The following is a 17,156-nucleotide window of genomic DNA, read 5'->3' on the forward strand; positions in this document are numbered from 1 at the left end:
ATTAGGAGAGCTTTAGTCTCATCAGCTCGGGGTGTCTTTCGAGTCGACTCGAACCGGATAAGGAGGAGAAAATCTGTGATTAAAATGTGTGTGATGGTGATTTGGAAATCCGCTTCACATTGATCGCAGCCGTTTTCATTGTGCTGTGTTGTGGTGGTATTTTGTGTGTGTGTGTGTGTGTGTTTTGCTGCTCAGGTTGTGCAAGATTGTAATCCACACACTCCACTCTCCTCTTTCCCCGCTGTATTATCTTGCAGATTAGTGAAAGTGGGAAAGCACACACGGCTCGGAGGGTAAACAGCATGTAGCTTTTGATTTCTGCCAGGAACAATAGCAAAGTATGTGAGAGCAGAACAAAGGAAAAGGAGCCTCTGGAGGAAGGGTGTGAAGTCTAAGCTATTTGAGCACGAGAGGACTCCAAAGACTCTCGTGTGCCAAAACACAACAGCGATAAAAGCAATTTTATAGTATGCGTAGAAGTTGTAAAATAAATGATATGGCTCTAATAAAGCTGGCAGTGCGCTGTCGTTATTGTCTAAGGAGGATTGAGTAATTAAGTATTTTATATTTCGCCGTAACCCTGTCTTGTAAAACGATGTAATTAGAGATGATGCATGCGTCTATGTGGCTTCTTTAATAGGCTGCATCGATGAATTATGCATATGCACATTCATTAGATTTGGAATGGGATTTTCTGAGATGTACTTTTTACGCCACAGTGGTCGTTATGCTGGGCTCGGAAAACACCACGGGCTGGTTCACGTGCGCGACTCGGTCAGAAGTGCACGAGGCCACATCAAACGGATATGTTGAGGTTTTTAGAAGTTGACATGCCTTTGCAGACATCCTCGTCTTGTGGTATGCACTCTTTGTAGCTATTTGCAGTCAGAGGCGGGCTTTCAAAAGTGTGGTGACGTCGGCAGTGCCCTTCACATTTAATTTGAGTCCTCTGTGAGATAAAGTGGCTGTTTCCCAGTTATACAAACATGAAGTCAAATAGGGCACGGAAACGTGTGTTATAGCAACTAATCTCATCTGTGTTGTGACTAAAATACACAAATAATAACTTAAAGATTCACTTGTTTCCATTTTGTTATAATACAATGGATGAAAACAGATACCAGTTTAGCGTAAACTCGTAACCACCATATTTAGATCGTATATCCAGGTTTTGAACCGAGGAAAACCCATCAAAAATATAATATGCCTTTCTGTTTTTATCTCTGGAGTTGACGGCATTAAGGCAGTGTTTGTAATCAGTGGAAATGTTTTGTTGGTTAGTTCTTTTTTATATCTGTTTATTATTCAGTCTTTCTTTTGAAACTCCAAACAAGAATTGGAGATTGTTGAAACAAGACTGAGGGAATCAGAGTTTGTGATTATCAGTGAGGCAAACTTGCCGTTTCTATTAATGGAGGCTGGTGGCGTTGGGGAGAGGATATTGATTGTATGTTTCGTACATTAATATATTAATATAATTGTATAAATACCTGTAGATGTTGTTGATTATATGTTAAATTCAACGTGTCGCCAATTATAACCTTTCCCACTTACTTATTCCTGCACTATTTCCCTTTTTGACCTTCAGCATGTTGTACTTTTGGAAGAGCCTGGGACTTTATCATTTCATTGTAAACAGCCAAGTTGTAGCTATTGTATATGGCAATAAAGCTTTAGAATTTGAAGACATAAGTCACATGTTAGTGGGCTTTTTTAATACAAAGTCCCATAATGCTCTGTTCGCCTCCTCTTCCTTCAGGTACTGTAACGAACACCTGCCCTGCCCCACCCATGTCTACTGGTCGGCCTGGTCTGCGTGGGACCGCTGCACCCAGCCCTGCGGCGGAGGCATCCAATCACGACGCAGGACCTGTGAGAACGGAGACGAGTGTCCCGGGTGTGGTCAGGTATGTCACGGAAACCCCCCTCACACGCACCCGATCTCATCCGCCGTCACCCTCCCTCATTGTTCAGGAACTCAGACATTTGATGCGACGAGCGCAAATCCCCCGGCTATATTTACTCAGCGGCCATCAGATTTATTATACCGAGACATATTTAATGCCACACACACGGTAATCACTCACATATGAATCGGCTTATTTCTGCACAAAAGCTGCCTGGACGATGCAAGGAAGTGTTGAAATACGAGCGCTCTTCTTCGTGACAGAATGATGTGATGCCCGGGTTATTTCTGGTGCTGTTTTCACACATCTGCAATCCTGGTAAAAACATAGCGAGAATGAACCGGATGGCTGCGGCTGCTGCTTCTTGGGTCTCTCTCTGAAGAAGGATTAAGGAATATGGGTCAGGGTCTTGTGGATGCACAGATCCCTGAAGTGTGTTTTTGTTGGTTTGTCTTTCTTCACCATTTCTGGCAGAAAATCTGATTTTTGGATTCTGTAAAGAAAACAGATGGTCCTCAATCCTAGCTCTTTTAATTGTGTGGGTCAGATGTAAGGCCTGCTCCCCAGAATGCATCCAATACATGGGAAGATAACTGCATTTTCAGAAAGATATATTCCTTAACGTGTTAAACCCCACGGACCCGGAAATGCTACATAATAATAATAATAATAATAATAATAATAGATTTAATTTGTTAGCGCTTTTACAGGTGCTCAAAGACGCTTTACAGATATAGTGAAGGGAAAAGAAAAGGAAGGAACAACAAATAAATATATAGTTAAAGTCAAATAATACAAAAGCAACCACACATTAAAAGCCAGATTGAAGAGGTGAGTGCTTTGAAGGAGGTGAGGTCAGTGCAGTCTCTGATGGGTTGGGGGCGTGAGTTCCAGAGGGAGGGGGCAGCGACGGAGAAGGCTCTGCCCCCCCAGGTCCGGTGCGGGTGGGGATGGATAGGAGGTTGGCTTCTGATGAGCGGAGGCAGCGGGAAGGGGCGTGGTGGTGCAGCAGGTGGTACATCTGCTAGCAACTGTGTTATCTCTGAAGTGTCCTTTATGAAACCATACCATACCCACCTGACGGGAAGAAACCCAGCTAACTGACTATACGGGAAAAAAAAAAAAAAACAGAATTCAAATCCATGACAATAATTAAGTCTTACCTTGGCTGTTTTGTTTTGTGTAAACAGATTAGCAGTCCGTGGGTTCCGCTGCCGGACATGCAGTTTCCGCATAGCTTCCCCCTCCCCTATCGCAACTTACATCCAAACCCGAAGTGATACAAATACACGGCTGATGGGAAATGAACATCAATAAATATAAATACACATCTAGACCTTAGAAAATACTTATAGCAAGCGCTTCATCAATGTAGACATGCATACATTACCTTCATTAGGTCCGTATAAATAGATCCTATAGGCCCTGAGCACTCACATACGCCTACAGTATGTAGCATGTTTTATTTGTAGATGAGCCCGACATAACATATACAATAACTTGATATAATATATTCAGCCCCATCCACAATACTAAATACAATATATACATTTATAAGAAGTTATGTCCTCAACAAATCATGCAATTTGTTCGAAATAATTCAGTTAAATGCTGAACAGGTATTCAAACATATTTACCTTTAGCTAAGATACTGCCGCCCACAGGTTGTGCAATGGATCATTGTGCAGCTAAGTAACACACCGCCTGCTTTATGGAGCCTCCCGCACATGGCCTTGGATATATACTAGCTGATAATTACCCACGACACATTAGTAGCTGCTGAGCACCCAAATAAAAAGACTATCCTCCCATTAGGTAGCAGTTGAACAGTCGCACCTATCATCCGCTCCTCACACACACAATCACACACACACACACACCACACACACACACACACACACACACACACACACACACACACACACACACACACCAGATGCCAGCTGTCGTATTTCTGTCATTGCGCCGCAAAGAGGCATCCTGGCAATGCGTCCCGGATTCAGGAAAGGAAACGAGCACGAGGGAATCTCAGAGGCTCGTCTCCTAAAGGGAACGTGGGGGTATTTCTGATGTGCGAGCAGGAGAGAGACTCGGCGAGCAGGAGATGGTAACGATAGGTTTCACTGGTGTTTAGTGGGAGTTTGATTACAGACCGTTACATTCACTTAGCTTTTTGTTTAGCTTTGTGTCCTCGTCTAGCTCTCGTCCTCCTTCACTGAGACATGGACTTCATTGGGGCCACCAGAGTTGTAATTACATGCAGAAACCTTCCATTTTTTTGGACAGCACTTTATTTGGACAGCTTTGGCTGACTTGTATTAAAGCTGCACGCATACTCCGATCAAAGACATATATGCTGCCTTTTGATAGAGTTGATTTAACTCTGATAAGGTGTTAATTGCACAGTGTTAACAATTGCTTCTGTGCACTTAAAGTCCTTTAGATGTAAAGATCGAGTGTAAATACCACCTGTCTCTCCCCATTATACATAGATATGTTAATTCATTACTCGAAGATGAAGGAATGTGTGGATACGTCCCGTTAGATTCATCAAAGACCGGTATTCCCAAAAAAGTGCGATGCAGTTGTTTTTTAGCCGTCCATCTCCATGTTTAATTAAAGGAGACCACACACACACACACACACACACACACACACACACACACATAAATATACAAGTTGCGGCTTCTGTCATCACAGCAACTTTTTTAGACCAGACCCCCCCACTGAGAGCTGGTGAGATACACTGTGTGTGTGTGTGTGTGTGTGTGTGTGTGTGTGTGTGTGTGTGTGTGTGTGTGTGTGTGTGTGTGTGTGTGTGTGTGTGTGTGTGTGTGTGTGTGTGTGTGTGTGTGTGTGTGTGTGTGTGTGTGTGTGTGTGTGTGTTTGTGTGTGTGTGTGTGTGTGTGTGTGTGTGGTGTGTGTGTGTGTGTGTGTGTGTTGTTGTGTGTGTGCGCGTGTGTGTGTGTGTTTAGAGGGATGCAGTGAAAATGCTAACTTTTGGAACTTGTTTTGAAGAGTATCTCGGATGGATTCAAGTCACCACTTTCCGACCTGCTGGAAGTGAATGCCTGAAGCTAAATCTACCCAGCTTATATCCCCCCTGAGCTCTCGGCAGAGTAACACACAGAACAGCTCAAGTGGAGCTTGCAGGGATTCAGGTCAAGGACAATGTGACGATTTATAAAAGAACACATACTTTGTAGTGCTTGTGCGCATACATCTGGAGTGCTAACTAAAGCTAAACGTGTCCCAGACATCTATAAGGAGAATGAAGTTTATTTCACCATAAGGCAATTCAAGAGCAAGGCATCAGAAACACACGATCAACAGTCGTTACAAAGCCAGTAGAATAGCTAACATTAAAGGAGAAAGGTAAACAAGAAGACAAAGCAAGTTTAGATATGAACAGCCATTTGATTTAATATAAGGCAGTGGAAAAACAGAGACTATTAGAAACCCAAATACAACTAGTAACCTTAACGTTTGGATTATATCTTCAAACAAAAGTGTCTCTAATACTCAACGTGCAACCCTGATTCCTTAAAAGCAAAACGCTAGTTGCTTTATTTGCATTAAACCTGCCCTCGCTTCGCCCTTACTGTCATTGGCCTCAGCAGTCTTATGAGCATGCTGCTATTTGGTCCTCTCGGCCTCTTTTTGCTGATGCAAAAGGCCACACGACTGCAACTTCATCAGTCTGTTCCCCGAGCGCCTCCTCCTCTCTCCCGTTTCACTGTGTCTGCATTACAGGTCTGACTCCCACAGGAGACTCAAAGCTGGGCTGGAAATAAACAAGCCAGGCTCTGGTGGCCCGGCGGGGAAGAACTGAACCACCGTGCAGCGTTCACTCCTCTGCCAAAATAGAAAATTGTTAGAAAAGTCTCCCTCGTCCCCGGCTTGAGCTTCAGCCTCAGGACCCGTGTGTCTGGGATCCTCTCCAGAAGGGAAGGAGTCATCACATACAGAGCATCAGCTAGTTCCTGAGCAGTGTCCTTCACATGCTGATAGACAAGAGAGGGAGTCACACAGTCACAAGATGGAGGAATGACGGTTCTTCTCGGTAATCATACATCCTGCTGTCATGAACAGAATACTGAGGTTTTTCTCAAAATGTTGGTGTTTTGACAATTTCTAAAAATCCTGTATTTGTTCTCAAAATTCTGACTTATTACTCAAAATCTCCAAATTCTAACAATTTCCCTCAAAATTCTGACAGTTTTTCTCAAAATTCTGACAATTTTTCTCAAATATCTAAAAAAATCTGACTTTTTCACAAAAATCTCAAAAATGTTACTTTTTTTCAAAATTCTGACTTTTTCTAAATACTTAAAAATGTTAATAATCACTGGTCACCGGCTTGAGCTTCAACCTCAGGATCCATGTGTCTGTGATCCTCTCCAGAAGGGAAGTAGTCATCACACACAGAGCATCAGCTAGTTCCTGAGCAGTGTCCTTCACATGCTGATATCAAGAGAGGGAGTCACACAGTCACAAGATGGAGGAGTAGAAAGCAGTCTCAATGTTTACTTCAGATTAGCTCCACGTCAGAAATGAGCATGCTTGATGTCTCTCTCCATAGAGGCTGAACCATCATGTTAATCACATAGATAGGTAACCACACATCCAGCTACAGTTGGGACACCTTTGTTAGCATGCTACTCTCATGTTGGAAGAGGACATTCAGTGTGTTCATGTGTTAGATGTTAACCTCGGATTGAAAATGGAACTCAAAGTATTGTACCCACCATCAATGAAGCCGTGAGTCTACTTTCATGGAATGTTAAAGAGATTATTAATGTGAATTATGTATATAGTAGTTAAGTGTAGAGTTGTTAAATAGATTAATATATCATTGAAACCCACATGCTTGTTTTCAAGGCCGCCTGAGGAGTTCATTTGAAAGTAATGATTGTTCAAGAGCAGAAATGGAGAAATAAATAAATCCAATAGCTGTTTATTAATAATGGCGCTACTGTCAGCTTAGTTATCAGTTATGACCTTTAAAGCAGAAAGGAAAAGAGATGAAACTCCCACAGACTTGTCTCATGAACGCCTCACGGTTAACATATTTTATCGATTTCACAGAAAAGAAAACGTCTTCCCGATCCGGTAGAGTTGGTTATATGCTGAGAATAAAGCGATACCAAACATGTTGAAAGCTGCTCTTTTGTGCAAAATGCCGAAGCTAGATCTTTTGTCGATTGGTTCAGGTGTACACTTCACTTTATGGAATTAAATATATTCAAATAAATCTCGTGTTCTGCATTCTGAGTGTCGGCCTACACGGGTTTTAGAGACATGCATCTACCCACAGGGACCGTTCTAGCTTAATACTACGAGCCAAGACTCCACACTTTTACCTTATAGTGTTTTTTCCAGTTTTATTAGCCGACGCATTTCTCCTGACTCAGCTGCAGATTCTTCGATATCCTGCGACTTGACATTCACTCCGTTCAGTTTAATAGCATTAGATGAATGAAGACTTGCTTCGGGGGCTTCAAGCAGATATCATTCACCGTGTTATTTCCTTCTTCATTCACTAGAGTACATCAAATATCCCTCACGTCCGAGGATCAGAAAAGGAGCTTAACAGTACGTCCACACAGCAGCTTTAGACTAATCTTCCACCGCTTCCAACGCTCTCTGCCCGTTGACTTTGAATGGGGATGACGTCACTTTGCCTCGCTTTTCGCCGAACTGCATTGTGGGGGAGCGAAGCCAAGATTTCCAGGATTTCAGGATTCAAAAGTTGAGCAATGTTCAACTTTTGAAGCTGAGCTGGAAGCGCCAGCCAATCAAACACGTTTATGCAAATCTGACAGTAGAAGCGCTAGCCAATCAAACCGCGTGTAAGCAGGGAGAACCAGACCGCAGCTCATTTCCTCATATTCCAAACGAGAAGTTACGGGAGCAAATCACCCGGTTCTTTACGACCAGAACTATTACCGGGATACAAACCGGAGGAACCAGCATGGAGGGAGGTGGCAGAGACAGTGGGGGAAACTGGTAGGGTTTCGCCTGTTTGGGGAGTTTATATATATATATATTGCTCGCATAAAATCCCCAAGCTGTCAGACACGCCCAGCTCCAAGATGTTCAAGATTTTTGAAAAGCTGCTGTGTGGACGTACCGTTACACCCGGCTGAACCGCACATCTTCACTCTTGCCTCTCGGAGTTAAATAAGTCAAATATGGGCCATGCAGAGCTGAGGATGCACAGAGGCTCTTAATGACGCACAAAGCTGCCAGTTTACCTGCCAGTCCGAAGCCAGACTGCCAAATTAAAGTTAAGTACCCGGCGTGTGTGTCGGCAGAGCGACGTGTGAACACAAGCGTGTGTGTCTGTATTTTCCAGTGTTACAGACAGTGTGTGTGCAGCCAGTAGAGCTGCTCATGGCCGACAGCGGGCTTCATTATGGAGTCAGACACCAGAGCCAGAGAGGAGTCAGAGAGGAGCCAGAGAGGAGCCAGAGAGGAGCCAGAGAGGAGTCAGAGAGGAGTCAGAGAGAAGTCAGAGAGAAGTCAGAGAGGAGTCAGAGAGAAGTCAGAGAGGAGTCAGAGAGGAGTTAGAGAGGAGTTAGAGAGAAGTCAGAGAGGAGCCAGAGAGGAGCCAGAGAGGAGACAGCAGAGGAGTCAGAGAGGAGTCTAGAGAGGAGTCAGAGAGGAGTCAGAAGAGGAGTTAGAGAGAAGTCAGAGAGGAGTCAGAGAGGAGTTAGAGAGGAGCAGAGAGGAGTCAGAGAGGAGCCAGAGAGGAGTCAGAGAGGAGCCAGAGAGGAGTCAGAGAGGAGTCAGAGAGGAGCCAGAGAGGAGCCAGAGAGGAGCCAGAGAGGAGTCAGAGAGGAGTCAGAGAGGAGCCAGAGAGGAGCCAGAGAGGAGTCAGAGAGGAGTTAGAGAGGAGCCAGAGAGGAGTCAGAGAGGAGCCAGAGAGGAGTCAGAGAGGAGTCAGAGAGGAGACAGAGAGGAGACAGAGAGGAGCCAGAGAGGAGTCAGAGAGGAGTCAGAGAGGAGTCAGAGAGGAGTTAGAGAGAAGTCAGAGAGGAGTCAGAGAGGAGTTAGAGAGGAGCCAGAGAGGAGCCAGAGAGGAGTCAGAGAGAAGTCAGAGAGGAGTCAGAGAGGAGTCAGAGAGGAGTCAGAGAGAAGTCAGAGAGGAGTCAGAGAGGAGTTAGAGAGGAGCCAGAGAGGAGCCAGAGAGGAGTCAGAGAGGAGCCAGAGAGGAGTCAGAGAGGAGCCGAGAGGAGCCAGAGAGGAGTCAGAGAGGAGACAGAGAGGAGACAGAGAGGAGTCAGAGAGGAGCCAGAGAGGAGCCAGAGAGGAGTCAGAGAGGAGACAGAGAGGAGACAGAGAGGAGCCAGAGAGGAGTCAGAGAGGAGTCAGAGAGGAGCCAGAGAGGAGCCAGAGAGGAGTCAGAGAGGAGTTAGAGAGGAGCCAGAGAGGAGTCAGAGAGGAGCCAGAGAGGAGTCAGAGAGGAGTCAGAGAGGAGACAGAGAGGAGACAGAGAGGAGCCAGAGAAGAGTCAGAGAGGAGCCAGAGAGGAGTCAGAGAGAAGTCAGAGAGGAGTCAGAGAGGAGCCAGAGAGGAGTCAGAGAGGAGCCAGAGAGGAGTCAGAGAGGAGTCAGAGAGGAGTCAGAGAGGAGTTAGAGAGGAGCCAGAGAGGAGCCAGAGAGGAGCCAGAGAGGAGCCAGAGAGGAGTCAGAGAGGAGCCAGAGAGGAGTCAGAGACAGGAGTCAGAGGGAGCCAGAGGGAGTCAGAGAGGAGCCAGAGAGGAGACAGAGAGGAGTTAGAGAGGAGTCAGAGAGGAGACAGAGAGGAGTCAGAGAGGAGCCAGAGAGGAGTCAGAGAGGAGACAGAGAGGAGTCAGAGAGGAGCCAGAGAGGAGTCAGAGAGGAGCCAGAGAGGAGTCAGAGAGGAGCCAGAGAGGAGCCAGAGAGGAGTCAGAGAGGAGTTAGAGAGGAGCCAGAGAGGAGTCAGAGAGGAGCCAGAGAGGAGACAGAGAGGAGTTAGAGAGGAGCCAGAGAGGAGTCAGAGAGGAGCCAGAGAGGAGTCAGAGAGGAGACAGAGAGGAGTCAGAGAGGAGTCAGAGAGGAGTCAGAGAGGAGCCAGAGAGGAGTCAGAGAGGAGTCAGAGAGGAGCCAGAGTGTGTTTTGGTCGGCGATGCTAATTGAGGACGTGCCATGGAGACTTGAGGAACATGCGGTCTCCGTCTGCGTCGGGTCAAACACCAAAGACGAAGATAGGAGAGGATTAGTCACTTTCATATCTCACATCTGAACCATTTACTTAAACATTAGAGCGTACGAGGGTGTAGTCTTCCTCGGACACACACGCGCCTTCCTCTCGCAGTCCGGGAAGAAATATAATGAGTGTAATGATGGTCGAAGGCTGCAGAAGCACGACTGCTTATTATTCACCTCCCACAGCTAGACGGGCACACAGAGACTTTTGTCCACACACACACTCTTCCTTCCACACACACACATTTCACCCTCCACTCCACATTCTCCCGTAAAAATATGAAGAGCTGAGGGCTCATGCTTCCCCTCAACTCAGACACTACCGTGACTGTCTCTCTCTCTTTTATTTTCTACACTCTCCTCTCTCTTGTATCCCCTCGGCCTTTAACACCTAGAAAGATGAGCTGAAAGGTCTGCGGGTGGAGACAGAATGAGATGGGAGCCGCCTGAATCCACAACTCAACCATGCATAAACGTATAAACACGCACGCGCTTCACACACGCACACACACACACACACACACACACACACACACACACACACGAAAGTCAGTTCCAGAGTGCCAGTAAAGTCAAACTTTTGCTCCACAGACCGTCACTTCCATACTGATCGAGCCTGCAGTGTGTGTGTGTGTGTGTGTGTGTGTGTGTGTGGTGTGTGTGTGTGTGTGTGTGTGTGTGTGTGTGTGTGTGTGTGTGTGTGTGTGTGTGTGTGTGTGTGTGTGTGTGTGTGTGTGTGTGTGTGTGTGTGTGTGTGTGTGTGTGTGTGTGTGTGTGTCAGTAAAGATGCTATCTCCCTGAGCTCCGTCCACAAACCCATGAGCGAGCTCTCGTCTCTGAGCAGCTGCCTGTTAAAGGTATAGCATAAAATCATCGCGCTCTCCATTTACCCATAATGCATTTCACTCCTCTCTCTCTGGGTGGTTACGAGTCGAAAGCAGCGGCCTAATTGAATCCAATGTTGTGTTCCACATGCCACTTGTCACATCCAGCTGCTCTGCGCCGTGTTCTCACTTTCGGTTAATTTCCCTGAAATTGAAATGTGAGCGTGGAACGTGGTTAATGCTTTCTGTTGTTTCCTCGTGTTGCGTTGTTTTATCATCCATATCAACTGGAAAGGAGAGGTTTAAATAACTTGTTTTCTTTCCCAACAGTGAATCAAAGTTCAATTTGAATACAGCACGCCTCCTTTGGGTTGTTAAGAGTCACATTTACATATATATTATATATATCGCCGATATGTAATATATGCCCAGGCTGACCTATTCCCTGCCCCGGATCAATGGGTGTCATTTTAATGCATTATTCCCCCTGTGTGTGTCGGGTTCAGGTGCTTTATGGACAGCACTATTGATGTTTATTTCACATCCTCTGGCCTTTCTTAATGCATTATTCAACACGCGTTATGAAAATGGCCACTCATAAAGGGAAAGGGGACTGTTGTGGTTATAATGCCAGGTTTTGTATTCTCCTGCGTACCCACTCCACGACGCTCTTTTATTGCAGGAAAGGACAATAAGCACTGTCCTTCAACGTTTGTTATTGGATTGAAATAGTCCACAGCAGGGGTCTTCAGCCTTTCTTTGTTTATATCGTGGACCCCACGGTGGTACTGCGGAGATAGTGGAGACCAACAGCTTGTCTGTATGGCTCTACGTCAAACTCCCACGTCCAAGTTTAATCCCTCTTCCCTTCAAAAATAATAAACCAGTCCCAATGCCACTGACCACTCAGGTGAACAAACTGGAGGTGAAAACCCATTGGTGGCTGAGATCTGGAAATGAAATTGAAATGTGTGAAAGGTTTGTCGATTTGTATTGAAGTTGCGGTGCTTGGATTGTCTTACAAGGTTGTTCCTGTGCTTTTTATATTAGTTCCATCAGTAGGACATCTTTTATACTCAACCATTACACTGACTGACACCCAGAGGTGGGAGAAGTACTCAGATCGTGTGCTTGAGTGAAAGTGGAAGTACTCTGATCTTGTGCTTGAGTAAAAGTGGAAGTACTCAGATCTTGTAGTTGAGTAAAAGTGGAAGTACTCAGATCTTGTGCTTGAGTAAAAGTAGAAGTACTCAGATCTTGTAGTTGAGTAAAAGTGGAAGTACTCAGATCTTGTGCTTGAGTAAAAGTAGAAGTACTCAGATCTTGTAGTTGAGTAAAAGTAGAATAACTCAGATCTTGTAGTTGAGTAAAAGTAGAATAACTCAGATCTTGTGCTTGAGTAAAAGTAGAATAACTCAGATCTTGTGCTTGAGTAAAAGTAGAAGTACTCAGATCTTGTAGTTGAGTAAAAGTGGAAGTACTCAGATCTTGTGCTTGAGTAAAAGTAGAAGTACTCAGATCTTGTAGTTGAGTAAAAGTAGAATAACTCAGATCTTGTAGTTGAGTAAAAGTAGAATAACTCAGATCTTGTGCTTGAGTAAAAGTAGAATAACTCAGATCTTGTGCTTGAGTAAAAGTGGAAGTACTCAGATCTTGTACTTGAGTAAAAGACCCCATTTACACGCAAAACGAAAACGCAAACGAACCGAATACGATGTCAAAAAAGTCTTCCGTTCACACGAGAACGCTCGAAAGCGCTGGAGACGCTGTAGTCCATATGCCGGGCCTGTAAGTGGCGCTGTACTTCCGCCACAAAATACACCAAAAGCAGCGAAGAAGACCCCCGAGCATGGTTGCCATGGTTGCCCTTCTGGTTATTCTCCGCGGTGGATTTAGCAACATGTAGTTCATGTAGTTATGTTCATGTAGTATCCTGCAATCAAAATGTTACTCAAGTAAAAGTACAAAAGTATTGGCATCAAAATATACTTAAAGTACCCAAAGTAAAAGTACTCGTTATGCAGATTGGACATTCAGAATCATATCGCTTTAGTACAGTACCTGAGTAAATGTACTTACTTTCTACCACTGCTGACAGCTTTACTTTAAGCTGCATATAGTCGAGGTGGAAGTCTTTGGAGACCTTGAATGAGGTTTAGCTTTAAAGCCAGTAATTATCTCCTTAGCCCCTTTGCATCCACAATAATCCTCAGAGAGAGCAGGAGGAAACACTTACCAGACAAGCCTCATTAAATATGTACTGTGTTTGGCCACCATCAACACCTCAAACGACAAACACCCTCAGATTCCATTCACGCTTTTTCCGTTTCTGTCGCCGTAGGCTGCGGCGAGACGCTGAGCCGGACGTTTCTTCTTCTTGCTGCCTCTTTGTTATTGGCTGATAATCGGGGTTGTGTGGCTGCGTGATGATGTTAAATATTAATGTGTGGAGATTATTACGGCGCTGGATGGAGAGAGGCAGGAAGTGTGGTGGCGGCGACACAGTCATTCATCAGGGGACTCTAACAGAATCTAAATCCGCCTCGTGTTTTTAACCTTGGCACCCTGGGGGGGGGGAGGGAGGGGGAGCAGAGGCAAACAGGCAAACAGAAAGTGAGTTATCAACAGGGCGAGGACACATAAAGATCAGAGGCTGGGAAGAGAGACGAGAGGCAGGATGGTGACAAATAGCCCTGCATACTATGGGATGTATACCGTCGGCCTGTCATCCCATGTGACAGGCTGACGGTGACAGGCTGACGGATGTGCAGAAAGAAACTCTTATCTTATTGTGTCGAGGTCTGGCAGTCACTCAAGACCTCGTCAGCATAAATAAACAGTTTCTAGGGTTTCATTTGTTCTCCACCTTCTTTATTTATTCAGCCGGGCACAACAAGGGGTCTTGAACTATTATCCCCCTGAGTTGCATCATCATATACAGCACCGAAGAAGAAGAAGAAGAAGAAGAAGAAGAAGAAGAAGAAGAAGAAGAAGAAGAAGAAGAAGAAGAAGAAGAAGAAGAAGAAGAAGAAGAAGAAGAAGAAGAAGAAGAAGAAGAAGAAGAAGAATCCTGTTGGAGCGGCGGCGCGGTGTTTCTCATTGTTACTGCCTGCTCGGAGCCAGGCGCAGGGAGGAGAAGGAGATGCCGCTATGTTACTCTTTTACTGTCAACGTCTCTATCGTTTCTTTATCATTTTCCTCTCCCTGAATTAAACGGGATTATTGGAATGTTAGGGCTGCACGATTTGGATATAAAAACGACTTGTGATTGTTTTAACTGATCATGTTTTGTCACGATTATTCTTATTATCATTAAAAGATTTGTCCAAATGACCTTGATGTGACGTCTCAAAGAGGATTTGGACCAAACAACTATCTTAAAGTGGACCTATCATGCTATATTTGAATAATATATTGTAGGACCATACCTATAAAACATGTCTGCGAAGTTTTTTTTTCAAAATACCAAACAGAGCCTGCATGTTAGCCATGCCTCACAGACTACAGCGCCACCTACAGGCTTGGCATATGAACTACAGCGTCTCCAGCGCTTTCGAACTGCAATGGCCGTGGCTGTCTCCTCCTGATAGGTGGAGAGTTGCCCACATAGGCGGAGCTCCCCGTTTCTGACGTCAGAACAATTTCAAATCTGGATCAGCTCCGTTAAAGCCCCGTTTTTAGAGATTTGGGTACGGAGGAAAAGAGAGAGGGTTGTATTTTCTGACAATTGGTGAGTTCCCTGACACACCGGGGACACATATTCATGTATAAAAGACGTACAAAAGTGCATTTTGCTTGATAATGTAGGTCCCCTTTAAGTAAATCGAAACCATGTATAGGTCTATGCTGCATCGAAATCCGTCATTCAAAATAACATACACACATATTTATATATATTGCAATGCAAACAGATTTGTGCAGTACAATTTTTTAAGATTTTGACTTATTAATCAGTGAATAATAGCCATGTTGACTTGCATACATGTTACCATGGTTAAGAAGTGATATGGCCTCATACAGATGAATTGTAGGATCACTTCTTGAGGAGATGTCACGATCAGAGGAAGGTTTTATTCTTTTTTTAGCTCTTGAAATTAGAGATGTCCCGATCCGATCACGTGATCGGGGATCGGAGCCGATCACGTGATTTTCAAAAGATCGGAATCGGGAGGAAAAAAATCGGGGATCGCGATTTTTTAATTTTTTTTAATCTTTTTTTAATTAAATATTTTTATTATTTTATTTAATATTACAAAACAAAAATTACCATGTTCACGTCTTAAAGTCATCCTGAGGACTTTATTTTGGTTTAAAATGACACAACATGATGTATGTGTTGCTTTCTTTGGGCTTGTTTTCAGACCTGGTTGCTTATTCCTCTCAAAGCAACAGAGTGGGCGCAGTGTCTAATAGCAGCAGTGAGCTAACGAGAGGCTACGTTCAGCTGGTGACTCGGGAGTCGGGACAGAGAAAATGTCAGGAGTTTGGAAGTATTATGAAATTGAAAGCGAAGGCAGTGTAACAGCCAGATGCAATGTTTGCAAGGTGGAGGTTCCGCGTGGTGGAAAGAACAGAGCTACGTTCAACACGACCAATATAACACGCCGCCTGAGAAACAAACACCAACAACAACACGGCGAGTACACAGCGGCCACTCGGGTAACGGCACGGAAACAACCGACACTTTCAGAGACTTTCAAAAGGAAAGAGAAACTGCCCCAGAACAGTGAAAAGGCCAAAAAAATAACAGCCCAGATAGCTGAATTCATCGCGTTGGATGACCAGCCGTTATCTGTTACCTTTTTTTTCTCTTAATGCATTGCATAAAGATCGGATCGGGAAAAATCGGTATCGGCAGATTGTCAAAATCAAATGATCGGAATCGGAACGGGAGCAAAAAAAGGTGATCGGGACATCCTTGAAATCATGCTAAAATCACATATCGATGATCAGTAATGACTGTGGTCGGTTCACTTGCTTTTACTCCACCAACCAACCATGGAGAGGGAGTTGAATTCACAGATTTTAACCAGCTTAAACAAACTGGCAAAACAGACCTGAGTTAGTTTCACTGAATCAGGCGGAGGCGCAGGTATTTTTGGACCATTTTTGGGTTTATTTGCGAGGGGTCTTCTGGGGGTCCTGGACCCAGCAGCTAAAGTACATTAAACCAGCCAGAACTGGAATGGAAAAGGCTTTGAAGGATGGATTAATATGAAAGCTTTGAAAAGGCTGTTTGTTCCCTCATATAACAAGCCGTTTCATTCCCCATCAGTCACTGCTGAAAGGCCATTGTCCCGTCCATTGTTGTGTTTGAGGAATACATCACATATTTCTGTCGGAGCTTGTCATGTTTAATTATTGCTTTAATGATTTGTGATCATCTCCTCCGGCGCTAGACGAGGAAAACTCACCTGCCTGAAAAACGTGCTCGCCATCACAAACAGGAAGCTGGGAAGGGAGCTTTAGAAATGATATTCCGAACTGATGACTAGTTACCCTCTTACAAATAAGGGAAACGCTGAAATACTCATTTGTAGATATAGTTAAAGTTCTGCATTCAACATCTTTATTTAAATTACAAAGGTATTTGCATTAAAATATACTTAACATACAAAAAGTACTTATTGTACGTAATGGTCCATTTCAGAATCAAATATATCAAATGAATTGTTTATGACTATTGATGCAATAATGTCTTCATCCCAGCTGCTAAAGGTGGAGCTAATTCTGTGTACTTTATATACTGCTGCTGGATATCTTAACCTATTAATAAATATCAAAATGTATAGACATTTTCTATTAGTAAGTAACCAAAGCTTTCAAAAAATGTGGTGCAGTAAAAGACACAATATGGCATTTAAATTGCAGCAGATAGATGGATAGGTAGATAGATAGATGGATGGATGGATGGATGGATGGATGGATGGATGGATGGATAGATGGATGGGTGGATGGATGGATGGATAGATGGATGGGTGGATAGATGGATAGATGGATGGATGGATGGATGGATGGATGGGTGGATAGATGGATAGATGGATGGATGGATAGATGGATGGTGGATAGATGGATAGATGGATCGATGGATAGATGGATAGATAGATGGATGGATGGATAGATGGATGGGTGGATAGATGGATGGATGGATGGATGGATGGATGGATAGATAGATGGATGGATGGATAGAT

General features: G+C 44.3%; 1 protein-coding gene across 1 annotated transcript in view; it reads left to right on the forward strand.

The window, feature by feature from the left end:
* sema5a (sema domain, seven thrombospondin repeats (type 1 and type 1-like), transmembrane domain (TM) and short cytoplasmic domain, (semaphorin) 5A) overlaps positions 1-17,156 on the forward strand; it is a 193,603-nt gene that overhangs the window by 123,274 nt on the left and 53,173 nt on the right. The window contains exon 15 of the mRNA XM_071206974.1: positions 1,760-1,907. Coding sequence (XP_071063075.1) covers positions 1,760-1,907 — 148 coding nt within the window. The remainder of the gene's footprint in view (positions 1-1,759; positions 1,908-17,156) is intronic.

The sequence above is a fragment of the Pseudochaenichthys georgianus genome, chromosome 20 (genome assembly GCF_902827115.2).
Source record: "Pseudochaenichthys georgianus chromosome 20, fPseGeo1.2, whole genome shotgun sequence".
Taxonomy (NCBI): Eukaryota; Metazoa; Chordata; class Actinopteri; order Perciformes; family Channichthyidae; genus Pseudochaenichthys; species Pseudochaenichthys georgianus.